A 15,301-nucleotide genomic window follows, 5' to 3' on the forward strand; every position below is an offset into this window, starting at 1 on the left:
CTTAATAGTAATTTCAAACCCTTCTTTATTCATTTTTCATTTTTCAAATTTAATGAACTTATATATACAATATAAACACTTATTTTGATTTTTTTTTTCAAACTTAGCTTTTTGTACGGAACATAGAAAAAGTAGAGATGTTATTTATCTAAAATATAAATATTAAGTCCCTAAACAATGTAACTTTTTAAGAGGATTCCAATTACTCGCAAAGTAATTGCATTGTCTAGGTATCAAATGATGGTATCCAAAGCTTCTCTGTTACCAAAAACGTTATAATTTTACAAAGAATTTTTATGATTTTTGTTGGTATATACTCCCTATATATATATATATATGTATATGTGTGTATTTTTTTTACTGCATATTTTTGTCTCGATATTTGTGCATAACACACTTGACTCAAAAGTTGAATGCGTCGGGATACCTTTTTTTTTCCTTATATATATCCTACACATATCAAACGGCAAAGTTGTGAATCTATATTCTATACGCATACATGTAAATAGATAATCATCACCAATCATCAATCTTTCGTATTGATGGTCTTACCCAAAATATACACAAACACAATCTTCAGTTGAGGTAGATGATTTTCAAACCGTCTGATGGGTATGAGTCCATAAATAGACGGTCAAAATTGTACAAACATGATATCTGATATTTGGGTATGAAAAATCGGACTATTTATGTCACATAGTTGCGGGTCCACAAGTATCACCATATGACACGTGTGCACACAATGACCTCCTCAAATATATATATATAATAAATTTTTTTAAGGGCAAAACTTTAAATTAAAAAGTGGCATAAGTAGTGACAGGTACTGGCATGAAGAAGAAAACTAGAGAGAGAGAGAAAGTGGGGGCTTCCGCTAGCATGCATTAATTGTTGAGATGGAAAATTATAGAGAGAGAAAGAGGTAGTGAGAGAGAGAGAGAGAGAGAGAGAGGACAGACAGGAAGACGGAGAACAGAGCCCATTTGGGTAAGCGGGTTTTGTTTGGAAACTGCTGCGAGCCTATGACTTTTTAACGCACACTCTCTTTCTCTCTCTATAAACATTACATACACATTGTATATATATTTATATATCGCTTTCTGGGTTATTTCGTAAATTAAAGATTACTGTCCTCTTTAATCCTCTCTCAACCTCCCTCATATCATACACATACCATTTCAATCCTCATCTATACATCAAACCCCACTGCCCCCTCTCTCTCTTCCTTCCATTGTTCACTGAGTTGTCGTCTCTCATTCTCTCTCTCTTAGCTCTTTTTTAGAGAGAGAAACAAGATTCGTGAAGAGAGGTGTTGATTTGAGGATCATTTCTCAAAGGTTCTAACGCTATATGTTGTTTGTTTTTTTAGGTCTTGAAGGTAGATCCATCGATTATTCATCTGCTATCATTTCGCTGGTACGTTTTCAGATTCATCGTCTTCTGTCCACCGATCATTGATTGTGTCGTGTTTACGTTTCTCTATTTTTTGTGGGTTTATGATTTTTGTGATGTTTGATGTCATCTGAAAGAATTTTCATTTTCCGTTTGTTTCCAGAGTTCGTGTTTGTACCGATTCTTGTTTGAAAGGTATCTTTTGCTTCAACCCTTTTTGTAATCTGTCTATCGCTGTTCTTTTTTCTGTTTGCTGTTTGACTCGTTGGATTAGTCTATATGAAGCTGATTTGATAATGCAATGTGACTTGCAGGTTCATTTGTTTTACTAAATGTTTGATGATCTTTAAAAAAAAAAAGTTCTTCACCTACTTCCCTCTTTATGTATTTTTCTCTCTCTCTATATATATATCTTGCTTTTTGTTTGGGAATAGATCCATTGTACCGATGGATGACAAATTATTTGCGTTTACTAAGGGCTTTGAAATTCTGCGGTGCCATGTTGTCTGATTGGTGATGCTTCATTGTGTCTTTACTTTGGTGTAAAGATTGTGATCTTAGGAAATCTACATATCCTTCTTGTCGCTTATATTTGTGGGCATATAGTTAGTAGATTTAGTTCAATACAATCTTTTTGATCATATGGCGGCAATACTCATCTTAGGAGGAAATTTATGAATATTTCAGCATATAATGAAATGACAACGATGGTGTTGGACAATAATGTGACTGTTAGTAAGGATGATTGCAAGCTATTAGGTTTTTGTGATTTGTATTGTGGTTAAGTTCTTTTGGAGGACTTATAGTGAATGCGTGTATGTCTAGTTAAACACAACTTGATGCAGAACTAAATACTGATTGCCGAAGCCTTTATGGCCCGTTTGGAAAACGCCCAACGAGCAAGGCAAACAACTATGCCGTGATGTAACTTGTTTTTAGGCAAAATACCATCGTTTAGGACTTCAAAATGGGGTTTTTTCTTCCTATATGAAGCGGGATTTTTGTTCAGCGGGATTTTTGTTCATTGTCTAAACGAACTCGGGTTGCACTCATATTTTATATTTAGTAGATTTATTTTATTAGGTTTACTTCTCTATTTTTTGATTTTAGACTTATTTTTGAGTATTAGTATCCTTTCGGGATTAGGTTTCCTTATGTTATAAGGATTCGTGTTCCAGTTAGTTTCCTTGTGAATTAAAGTTTTGTTTTCATTATAAATATATGTAATGCAGAGGTCAGAATCATTCATTCAATTATCAATACAATTATTAGATTTCTCTGAATTTATCTTTCGTTTTGTGAATTCAAGACATTGTGGATTCAAAGTAACCGGCAACTTAGTATAGTTATAACCATTTCAAGTAGTTAGGATCTGCATCTTATTTAAGAGAGAACTAGTGGCGTTTGAGTTGGCATATGGTTTGGTTAATTATTGGCTTTTATTTCTGTAAATTGTTACTCGGTGGCTTATGGAGGTAGAGTACTATCATATTCTTAGTCTATCTGATCCTTTCTGTTGCGACTCAGTTGTCCTTTCTATGATTAATTTGATTTCATTGCTTACTATCTTTTGCTCCTAGGATACATGAAACTTTAATTTTCTTTTTCCTAAAATAATAGCAATTTGAGGTTCAGGAAACATCAAACCTTTTGAAACGAAATAGCTTGACAATCATTTATTATTATCACTTTTACCTTTATCAATAACTCGGCTACTATAACATAGATATTTTTGGATTTGAGAAATTATTATGTGTATTGTTCGCTACTTATATCTGAATGGATGGTTTAAACAAATCCAATTCCTTTTGTTTGTTGTTTATACCTGAATAGATGGCTTAAAACAATTCAAATCCTGCCATTTCTGTTGAGTTCTCACACTTACCTTACATTACATGGCATTGTAATATTTGTTGATGATTTACAATTATTTAATTTCCTTTTCCTTTTGTGGCTTAATGGTTTTAGATCTGCCAAGGAGTCCCATATGTGATATACGATTTGTGTTGGAATACCTTTGGAACCCGTCTAATCTTTTAACGAAGTGCACCATAGCCTGATGCAAGGGCAGAGGAGTTCTATGGGTTCCTTACCTGAGACCTTAAGATTTGATCATGGATCTACATCAAGTAATGCAGGTGTAGATCAGCAGATTTGCTGGAATAATACGCAAAATTCTTCAAATAACTGTCAACCAGATTATGTAATATCACCCAGTGACCCAAGTATTACGTATCTGAATTCTATGAGTCAAGAAGGGCAGAATACAAGTGGATGGAATTTAGGTGAGCCCAGTTCTAGCGGTGCACAAAACCAGGTCAGTCTTAGTGAAGGAAAAACAGAACATGGATGGTCATCTTCAATGAGTGCTTTTACTGGGCCTGGTCCTATCTTGGAAGAACAATTATATGAACCAGCGAATATTCTTTCACTGAACAATGTTAATGTAAACCTTAGTAGCAATCAGATTGCTAATGGTTCTTTGTTTATGCAAAGTTCTAATTCTAGTGCTATTCCTCAGGATCTTAACATAAATGCAGGATTTGTAGATCGTGGTGTTCATGATTGCCAAGTCACCGAATGTCCTAATATGTACAAGTCTGGTGGTTCAGAAAATGCGCAATTTTCATTGGCCAGTAGTTCTTCTAATCCTTTTGGCATGCCCTCTGGAAGTAATGGATTTTTGGTGGAAGAAAATGATGGTAGGCGAGACTTCTCAATGGAGGGTCGCCGCTTATCCTGTAAAAGAAAGGCTTTTGATGGAAATGTTGGACAATCTTCTATGAGTGGAAGTTCGAGATACACTCAGTATCCTGAAAGTAACGCATGGCAAGCTGTTCCTGCGCACTATAATGCTTGCAGCAGCTTAGGTATATCTACACCGTCACCATCAGAACACAATCTTGGTGTTAGTGCTTCAGAGCAGGTGAACGCAAGAATTGGCCTGGGTTTGGGTGGAGCTTCTTTAGAATGCCCTCTTGCCTTAAATGTGGTGGGAAGTGCAGAAAGGACTCGGAGGAATTTTCGTGTTAGAATAAATCCTTCACATCAACAAGAATCTCAATCTGCTAATGTAATTTCAGCTGGGAGTGTAGTTGGGCATTCCAGTTTTTCATCACCCCATCAGCCATCGAGATTTCTTCCCCTTGAAAATTCTTTGGACTTGGGTTCAGCGCCAGCAGCAGACAATGCAAGTCCTCAAAGGCAGTCTGTTGCTGTGCAGGTTCCTGCTTTGCCACGAAATCTACAATTATCTAGGTGGACTGGAGGTTCCAGCTCAAGACCTGGCAATATATCAGGTTCTGTAATTGGTGGAGAGGTAGATTTTGCGCCCCATGGGGAATCCAACTCAATAAGCACCCCAAGAAACATTCCAGAACATCCTTTGTTTGTAGCTGCTGACGAGTTCAGAAATTCTGTTCAAAATCCAACAAATTGGAGTTTACCTGGTGGAAATATGAGTATTGCTGCTAATGTTGCTAGTCCTTCTCGAACTGGCTCAAATTCAGCTGCCCTTCCATCATCTGCACCTAATTGGGTTCACAATCGCAATCCTCCACAATATGCGCGGAGATTATCAGAATTAGTCCGCCGATCACTACTGTCTTCTGAGGCTGGAGGTCGGAGCAATAACAATTCTCCACTACATCCAGGTCCTTCTTCCTCGCAGGAAGTTGGACTTTCATCTGGAACTGGTAACCATGGGCATCATCTGTCACGCACAAGGTCAGCAATGTTGTTGGAGAGACAGCTTGATGTTACTTCTGGAATCCCCTACTCCTTACGAACTTTGGCTGCTGCAAGTGAAGGAAGAAGCAGGCTTGTATCCGAGGTTTGTTCTAGAAATTAATATTATCTTGCTATGGTACTTGCTTGAATATGAAATATAGTGTTATTACAAATTGCATTTGGTTTTTTCTTGTAGTTGTAATTCTAAATTTTGACTAATTGTGGCAATTAATTTCAATATATTTGCTTTACTTTTCCTAGAAAGTATTTATTTTCTACTAGCATTAATAACCTTTTCATCTCTTCCACATAAATCTTCCGTGCCAGGACTGGAAATGGAGATTTTGTGCATCAGAGCTTTTCCTCCTGTAGACTGTTACAATATTGATATCTAGAGGGTTGCACATGAATTTAATTTTTTCTGATTATTCAGAAATCGAGTTAATGACATGAAATTTTGAACATATCCACTTTGATTACGATATAATTTTGCCACCTCATCTTATCCTCCTTTTTATTGAATGCTAAAGTAAAACACTTGATACCTGTTTATTCTTAATATCATAACTGAAATAGAGATGTCGCAAATGAATTGAATGTTCGTCTTAAAATGTTATGCATGCTATCATAGTTGCAATGGGGATCTCTCTCTCTCTCCCTCTCCATCAATCTGCGTCTCCTCTACTTTTTCAGTGTCAATATAAGAAAGATGTTGCAGATGCACAAAGATAACCTTGTAATTTTGTCTAATGATTTCTATTGGGGATTTTTGTTTTGTTTGGTTTTTCTTTTTTGGACTGATGCCAATGAATTATGGTGATTGGTTTTTCATTAGAACACTACTTCCCTCCTTACGCGTAAAGAGGAGGTTCCTACTTACAGATGACATGTAATGATAATGATTGGATCATATTATTGGTGTAAGTTTGACCCACCTAAAAGATGTAGGTTATTTTTGTTTCCTTTTTTGATTTATTTTTTAAATTATAGAAGGACTTGGGATCCAATGATATCATTATATATATCAGTTGTGAGGAGGAGGTTCCTTTATACACGTAATGAGCCAAGTAAATTTTTTTTTTCATTATAACCTTAAATGTGAATGATAATAAATGACAAAAATGATAAAAAATAAAATAAAATTGAATTGGGAATGTAGTAGTCTTCATATAGCAAGAAGGAGGACATTGTTGTTTTGGTAGCTTTGAGTCACATGCATGGTTCTCTTTTTGCCTTGCCCAGTCGTTTGATTAATTTTTATTTTATTGCCATTAGATTCGCATTTATTTCATAGCTTACACTATGTTTTCTCCATTTATTTGGTCGATGTATTATTGGGAGCCTTTTACTTGGGATCAAAATTTTGAAGAGTCCAAGGGGTTACTTTGTAATTGAGATCATTTTTAAATATGCAATTGTACTGTGCACTCATATGGCGTAAATTGGGAGGAAACTGTGGAACTTTATCCATGAAACTCAATGTTGATCGGCTTTTCTTACATATCTAATTGTGAGACATTTTGTTGTTCCTTCCCCCCTAAGAAGCACGGACAGGTGTTGTGTCCGTGTCCGTGTCCGACACCGACACTTCATCACTGTGTCCATTATTTAAAAATAAATTTTACTATTTCGGACACTTGGTCGACACATTTGAGACACTTAGTTGACACATCTCGAATGTCAACAAATTCCGAACACTCAACCAACTGGAAACAACATTATGTACATACATCATAGCATTGTTCAGCCTTTAAGGAACACAAACATAACTAAATGACAAGATAGGATAGTATATATAACGAAATATATTCTTTTTGATTTTTGAATAAAGCCATCTTCTAACTTATGTAACTTTAGTATATAATTTATAAATTAATTTAAGTTCTATGATTGTCTTATTCAATAGATATAAAAATGAAAATTTATATTTATATTAGCCGTGTCCACTGTCCACGCCATGCGGCCCTTCCCGTGTCCTATTCTTTGAGAATTTGACGTGTTGGCGTATCCATGTCGTATCGTGTCATTGTCCTGTGCGGGATGTGCTTGTGTCCTTGCTTCTTAGCTTCCCCTCTCAAGTATCACTCTTGAGTGAAAACATCTATATTACTATGAAAAGCAAAATGATCCCAGTGCTGCAGCACGGGTGGGTTGTGCAGCCCAATTTTGTTATTATTTACTCTTGAGAAGGCTTGGACCAAGTATTTTGCCCTTAGCATAGGGTTTGACTTGAAAATCAGAACCTGACCTCTATTCGGGTTGGATCTGGGTTGATATGTCTGAAAATGCAACACAATCTGAATTTGATTGTTGTTTGTATTAATTTGTTCTGAAACTTTAAGAGTTGCTAGTTAATATGAAGAGAATGAAAAATTGTACCAACCCTAATGGGTCTAAACCCCGCTCACCTGCTTTATAGGAAAACCCTAGCCTTCCCTTTCTTTCCTCCTTTGTCTTCTCCATTGTCTATAAGACTAGTTTCATATAATTCATGATAGCTGAAATTCTCTCTCATATTTTGGGTTCTACAAATATTATTGACAACACTGTCCTTTGTCTAATCCAATGTCGTTTTTTTTCATCTCTTGAAATCTGTGTTCCAAGATGTCTTTTTATATCTTTACTAATCTTTCGATCCCTGCTGCTTCCAGTTTCTCGATCTACCAAGTTTCAGTCTGTTGAAGATTTACTGGAGGAATCAACGGAGGAAAATCTTTTAGTATTGATGTTGTTTCCTATATATATCTCTCTCTGTTCTCATTATTTCTTCTCCTATATAAAGGAGTTTTCACCATTGTATTAAGCATGAAAAGAGATATTATTATAATAAAATATATGTGGCCCTTTGGGCTCTTTGTGTGTCGTGGACGTAAGCCCTAGTGGCTGAATCACGTATAATCTTGCCTTGTATTCTTCATACTTTGTTTCTCCATTCAATTTTAACATGGTATCAGAGCAAAACACGAGGCAACGTTTTTTGTTCATTTCTCTTTTTTGATCAGAGTCATTCTTGGTTCTCTTCTCGGATCTCTAGATCCATTTTTATTGAGGTGGTCTTCTTACACCTCTTCATCAATCAAGGTTACTGCTACTCGTTTTGGATCTTCGGATTCATTTTTTAATGAGGTTGTCTTCTTACACCTCTTCGCTGCTACTCGTCTTGGGATCTTTGGATCCATTTTTATTGAGGTCATCTTGTTACACCTCTTCATCATTTGCACTTGCTGCTACTCGTTATCTCAATGGCAAGTTGGACATTCATGCCATTCATGCTCCAACTTGAGGGGGAGTGTTGAAGATTTACTGGAGGAATCAATGGAGGAAAATCTTCCAGTTTTGATGCTCTTTCCTATTGTTGAAGATTTACTGTTATATTTATTATTGAAGGAATCAATGGAGGAAAATCCTCCATTTTCCTTTTATTGAAGATACTGGAGGAATTTGTGGAGAAAGTTGTTTCCTTTTATCTCTTTCCATTCTTGTCACTTCTTCTCCTATATAAAGGAGTTTTCACAATTGTATTGAGCATGAAAAGAGATATTATTATAATAAAATTTATGTAGCCCTTTGGGCTCTTTGTGTGTCGTGGACGTAAGCCCTAGTGGCTGAACCACTTATATTCTTGCCTAGTGGTCTTCATACTCTGTTTCTCTATTCAATTTTAACATGGTATCATAGCGGAAATTGATCCCTCTTTAAATTTTTTTAGTCTTATTCAGACTCCGATCTTGATTCCATCTCGGCTTTCTCTTAATCTCTTCTCGGCGATTTCTCCTTGGTGATCTCAGTTCTCGTCTCAGCAATCTCTCTCGGATCCCTTCTCGGCTCTCTCCTCGATAATTTCTCTCGGGTTCATTTCTGCTAGATCTTGGTTCTCTTATCTCGGCTCCCTCTCCCTACTATATCTCATTTGTTCGACAACTCTTGTGATGGATGCTAAGGAATCCCATCTTCTTGGGTCAATCACCAGCACCAAACTGGTAAAGCGTGAGCGTGCAAATCAGCCCTCCTCCACCGCTACTATCGTTACTTCAGGTAATACGTGTCTCCATGCTTCATCTTCTACACCTTGGATCATTAATTCAGGGGCATCCGATCACATGACAGGTAACTTGTCTCTTCCTTTTGATATTTCTCATGTTTTTTCACCATCGGTTGTTTCTATAGCGAATGGTGCCAAATTACCTGTTCATGGAATTGGTACCTTTTGCACTTCGGGTCTCACTTTTTTATCAGTTTTATATATTCCTCAATTTTCATTCAATTTATTGTTAGTTTGCAAAATCATATCAGATTTAAATTACTCAGTTACTTTTTCTTCTTCTCGTTGTGTCTTTCAGGATCTCAAGACGAAGAAGACAATTGGTGGGGTTTTGAGAAAAGGATGGTCTTTACTACTTCCAGCCAACTACTGTTTTGACAGCTCTACATTCCACCTCTTCTTCAGCTTACCAGTGGCATTGCCGCCTTAGACATCCCTCGTCAAATAGTTTTCGAGCCTTGGTCCTTTCTTTAGTTGATCTTTCTAAGTTTAATTGTACTACTTGCGAACTTAGTAAACATCGTCGGGCTAATTTTAAGTCTCGTTTTGATAAAAGTTTAAAACCTTTTGAGTTAGTACATTCGGATGTTTGGGGACCAACTCGTACTACTGGTTTATTTGGTGCTCGTTATTTTGTGTCATTTATTGATGATTATTCACGTTTAACTTGGGTTTATATTCTTAAAGATAGATTTCAAGTATTCTCTGTTTTTCAATCCTTTTATGCTTAAATTCAAAATCAGTTGATGCAAAATTACTTGTTCTTAGAACTGACAATGCTCTTGAATATAAACTTAATGTTTTTCAAAAGTTTCTTGAGTCGAGGGGCATTATCCATCAAACATCTTGTGTTGATACCTCTCAACGAAATGGAGTTGCTGAACGGAAGAATGGCCCACTCCTACCTATCGCTTATGCCTTAACAATTGAAATGCATGTTCCAAAACATTTTTGGGCAGATGTAGTTTTGGTTGCTGCTTATCTTTTAAACTGCATGCCTTCTAGGGTCTTTCAAGGAAAATTACCCTTCCAAATGATGTTTTCTGACAAAAATGCCTTTTCCGTTCCTCCAAAGGTGTTTGGGTGTGTCTGTTTTGTTCATAATCTAAGCGTGGGGCGAGACAAACTTGATCCTAGTGCTCACATATGTATTTTATTAGGTTATTCTCGCACTCAGAAGAAATATAAGTGTTATAGTCCAACTCTTCGTAAACATTTTGTGTGCGCAAATGTAACTTTCTTTGAGGATGTTCCTTATTATTCTCAGGAGGGTAGTCGCCTGGAGGACTCTGTTCTTCAAGAGTCTATTCTTCCAACTCCAGTTTATGATTCTGACATCCCACCAGCTCTTCGTGTTTATGTTCGTCTCCGAAAAAGAGTAGTTAATCATGTTCCAACGACTGAAGTAGTAAACCCAGCCTTGGCACTTCCACCAGTCGCTTCAACGCCTGGAGATTCTTCCATTTCTCGGAAAGGTAAACGGTCTTGTACCAATCATCCTATCTCTAATTTTGTATCGTATAATAAATTGCCCTCCTCCTCTCAAACTTTTTCTTTGTCATTATCCTCTATTGCTCTTCCTAAGTCCTACAAGGAGGCACTTTTCATCCAGGGTGGAGGAAAGCTATGAAAGAAGAAATAAACGCTTTAAAATTGAATCATACTTGGGACCTTGTTCCTAAGCCTGGTGATACTCAGGTTGTTGGTTGTCATTGGGTTTTTACCGTTAAACAGAAGCCTGATGGTACTTTTGACCGTCTCAAAGCTCGACTTGTTGCTATAGGCTACACTCAGACTTGTGGCCTTGATTATACTGAGACGTTCTCTCCTGTGGCCAAACTGAATTGTGTTCGTGTGATAATCTCTTTTGCAGCTAATCTAGACTGACCACGTCATCAACTTGATGTTAAAAATGCCTTTCTGCACGGTGACCTTAATGAGACAGTCTATATGACTCAACTAGTTTGGTTTGAGTATAAGGTGGATTGTGTGTGTCATCTCAAGAAGTCTATCTATGGCCTAAAACAGTCCCCTTGTGCATGGTTTAGTAAGTTCAGTAAAGCAGTGATAGCTTATGGTATGACCAGAAGCCAAGCTAACCACACACTCTTTTTCAAGAAAACGAAACGTGGTATTGTGATTCTTGTGGTGTATGTAGATGATATTGTTATCACCGCCAGCGACAACAAGTTCTAATCCATCACTTGAGTTCTAGCTTCCTTACTAAGGGTTTGGGCAAACTTCGGTATTTCCTAGGAATTGAGGTGGCTCAGTCAAATCAAGGCATTAGTCTTTCTCAGCGAAGTGTACTCTTGATCTATTATAGGATACTGGATATCTTGGTTCGAAACCTGTAGCTACACCCATGGAGATTAATGTAAAACTTAAGGTGGATGATGGTGACCCACTCGATGATTCAGAGATGTATCGGAGACTTGTAGGTAAACTTATTTACCTCACAATCACTCGTCCAGAATCTCCTATGCAGTCACTATTGTGAGCCAATTCATGACTAATCCTCGGGTACCTCACATGGAGGCAGTTGTACGCATCTTGAATTATCTCAAGGGTGCTTCGGATGTGGTCTGCTTTATTGATCTTCTGGATATCTTCGGATTGAGGGATATACAGATGCAGATTGGGCAGTTCTCCTTCTGATCGACGGTCCACCACGGGTTACTGCACCTTTATAGGAGGAAACCTAGTAACTTGGAGGAGTAAGAAACAGTCAGTTGTGGTTCGTTCCAGTGCTGAAGCAGAATATCGTGCCATGGCGCACACTGCCTGTGAACTTACTTGGTTGAAAACTCTTTTATAGGAACTTGGGATTTCAGTCCATTACCTAATTTCTCTCCATTGTGACAATCGGGCAGCTATTCATATTGCTAGCAATTCAGTCTACCATGAGATGACTAAACACATTGAGGTAGATTGCCATTTCATTCGATCTAAAGTTGATTCGAATGAGATTGTTACACCTTTTGTTCCTTCTGGTAGACAGCTGGCAGACATCTTCACTAATATGCTTCCCAAGAACTCTATTGATTCCATATGTAGTAAGCTGAGAGTTATTGACATTTACTCTTCAGCTTGAGGGGGAGTGTTGTACAATATTGTATGAGTTGTCATACGTGTACAGTTAGTATTGTATGAGTTGTCACCTACCCTCATTACCATATATAGAATTACCGTGTATAGGGTTTTCTTGTTCTCCACTCACCCACTCCCGTAGCTTCTCCTATATAAACACCATTTTGTTGTTGTATTACGGACTCAATAACATAAAAGTTTTCATATATTCTCTCTCTTTCTCTCTCTCTCTCTCTCTCAACACAGTCCATCTGTCTAACTGAGTGAACCGAAACTTGGAAACATTATGCTTGGTTGGTTAGAATTATAGATATTTGATTGGGTTGTCTCTCTTACTTTTTTGACTGGCAATGATATTAACTTCTTTTTTCTTTTCTTTTCTTTTTTTTTTTTTTTGCAGGAATTTCTCAAATGACTTATTCTTCTTCTTTGTTTTGCTTTGCTTTGTTAGTGGTTCAAAATTATCAATTATGCTTACAGAGAGGTCATTCCAGTTTTTAATTTAATTTCAATTTATTATATATTTTTCTCTAAACAAGTGGAATAAAAAGTTTAAAACAACTACTATGGTCAGCGACACGAGGATTATCTAATTTGTCACCTTGCTCAAGTGAAAATAAAATAAAAATGAAGTTGGTTGTCATATTGTGTATTTTTGGTGTTATAGTGTTACATTTTATATAAAGGCTTATTGTCTGGTGCAATGATAAAATTTAGTAAGCATGAGGATATGGATTCAAGTTTGAGAGCAACCACTTTATGTAATTGCAAATTAATGCCAAAGGTTATGCTTGTCTTTTCTTCCCCTTCCAAGCATAGGTTGGAACAACACATGGTAAATGGCCTTTTAGTTTTATATTTGTTCTTTTATTAGCCTAGTTATGTTCTGCAAATGTCTGTTGAATTCTTGCATATGGGCCATATTTCATTAGAAAATTTGTCTGAAGACGTTATTGTTTTGGAAAACAACCATTTCCTTGGAACTAATGATTTCAAGTTTTGTGTTGCAGATTCGGAATGCCCTTGGTCTGATGCGTCGGGGTGAGGGCTTGCGGTTAGAGGTTAGATTTGAGATTTTGGTGTGCATATTATCGGCAAATACACATTTTTTTTCCTTTTGATTTATTATCTTTGGTGGTTATTGATGACCAATGACTTGAAAATTTTGCCAGGAAGCCCGTACTTGACTTTTCCCAACAGTAAGGATGTACCCCTTACCCGACCACTTCCTATAGATAACACTATGCCCATTCAGCATTGTGCTACACAAGAAACTGGCTTTGGCAAAAGACACTTTTGCCTCAGATTATAAACTGAAGTGTGCGGGGGAATATGGTTCAATTAAATGTATTGATTATGTTTTATGTTGGTAAAGCCTTCTCATGTATGGCAGTTGACGGAAAAGGGTCATACTTTAAAAGCTAGCGTAGATTAGTCCATGACATCATCGTCAGAACACTTGGTGCGTAATCCAATAGGGGAGGGGAAATTTGGAGACTCAAAGAAAAAGAAAAAAAGAAGTGCTCAGCAAGCTAGTCCCTTGAATTTTATTCCCCTCCTTTCTATTTTCGTAATCATATTTTTGTAGAAATTAAAGCTCTCTGTATTAAGGTTTCAAAAAATATTAGCTCACAGTATTATTCGATAATTAAGAATCCGGAGGGGATGGAAAGAGGTCAGTCCAGAACATCTGAGCTGTAATGAATAACAAGTACTGTGGATGATTGTTTGATCTGAGGGTTACTTTTTTAACAGAAAGTGTTTTTTCGTCTTTGGATTCAATGGTTTACGTGACATTAAACTGGTGCTTCTGCTCGTGTTAGGATGTTATGATTCTTGATCAGTCGGTCTTTTCTGGGGTGGCCAATATTCACGACCGTTATAGGGATATGCGGCTCGATGTTGATAACATGTCTTATGAGGTAAACGATGCAAACAGATTCAGACTTCTGCTAACGTAGTTCACATCGAATATTGTTATCTTAATTTGATTTTGTTGGGTTCCAGGAGTTATTGGCGCTTGAAGAACGTATTGGTTATGTTAGCACTGGGTTGAATGAGGAGACCGTTCTTAATAATCTGAAGCAGCGGAAGTATTTATCCATTGCAATAGGAGCTCAGCAGGAGGTGGAACCATGCTGTATATGTCGGGTACTGATCCTTCCTCTTTTCTGCATTGTTTCTTTCACACGGAGATATTTGTTTTTCATAAATTTCAGCCCTATTTTGTTATTATTTACAGGAGGAATATAAAGATGGAGAGGATCTTGGAACACTTGAATGTGGGCATGAATTCCACACTCACTGTATTAAACAATGGCTAATGCACAAAAATTTGTGTCCCATTTGTAAAACGACGGCCGTGGGTACCTGAGAGGAGAACAAAATTTCCGGGCTATTACTTCCTCCCTGGATTAGATAGAAGTGGGTGGGATCTAAATTTGTTATTCTGCCAAAAGTATGGTCACTGAATAATACATTTGGTGGATGGCAATTTTCTCTCCATAGCACAACTGCTTACAACTCCATGGAAGATCCATTCTATCTTCTGTTTTTCTTAATTTTACTGTAATCTCCTCGTGGGGACTGAATGATCCAAGAAGCAGAAGTAATTTAACTTCTCACTCGTTTAATTACTGCACACGTTATTGGTATTTTAGTTTTTCTTTTCTCAAATGTTTCTGATGTCTATTGAAAAATAAATTCATTGGCACTAGAGTTTGTGGAGGAAAAAATTCATTTGCATGATTTTTTTATTTTTAGCCTCATTTGCATGATTAAGTTGTTGAAAGATTATTGAAATGAGAAGGGATTTGATGCCTGATATGTGTTTGAAATTGAGTAACGTTAACCTCAATAAAAGGGATTTTATTTTACCATTACCATCTAATATAACAATAAAACGTAATTATTAAAATAAAAATAGAAATCTTTGAAAGAAAATAATACTTATAAATATTACTAAAATTTTGTCAATCTTTAGATGTTTCTTTGAAAGAAATATCTATTGGTGTACTTCACCTCTCCTTTTTTTTTTTACGTTTTTGT

The 15,301-nt window shown here is 36.7% G+C and overlaps 1 protein-coding gene across 2 annotated transcripts; it reads left to right on the top strand.

Moving 5' to 3' along the window:
* The first annotated feature begins 1,010 nt into the window (after positions 1-1,010).
* LOC132278971 (probable E3 ubiquitin-protein ligase RHG1A) lies at positions 1,011-14,929 on the top strand. Of its 2 annotated transcripts, XM_059780881.1 has the most exons (7): positions 1,025-1,416; positions 1,556-1,587; positions 3,361-5,224; positions 13,264-13,314; positions 14,077-14,175; positions 14,261-14,404; positions 14,496-14,929. In XM_059780881.1, exons 3-7 carry the CDS (start codon positions 3,452-3,454, stop codon positions 14,625-14,627), a joined length of 2,199 nt encoding a protein of 732 aa, XP_059636864.1. In that variant the 5' UTR covers positions 1,025-1,416; positions 1,556-1,587; positions 3,361-3,451; the 3' UTR covers positions 14,628-14,929. The 2 variants fall into 2 exon arrangements, with proteins under 2 accessions (XP_059636865.1, XP_059636864.1); XM_059780882.1 differs by lacking the exons at positions 13,264-13,314; positions 14,077-14,175; positions 14,261-14,404; positions 14,496-14,929 and adding an exon at positions 9,462-9,829 and having other exon boundaries at positions 1,011-1,416.
* Positions 14,930-15,301: the final 372 nt, after the last annotated feature.

This window comes from Cornus florida, unplaced genomic scaffold (assembly GCF_030987335.1).
Source record: "Cornus florida cultivar Cherokee Brave unplaced genomic scaffold, ASM3098733v1 CherokeeBrave_3.0.0_Hap2_Chr10, whole genome shotgun sequence".
NCBI lineage: Eukaryota > Viridiplantae > Streptophyta > Magnoliopsida > Cornales > Cornaceae > Cornus > Cornus florida.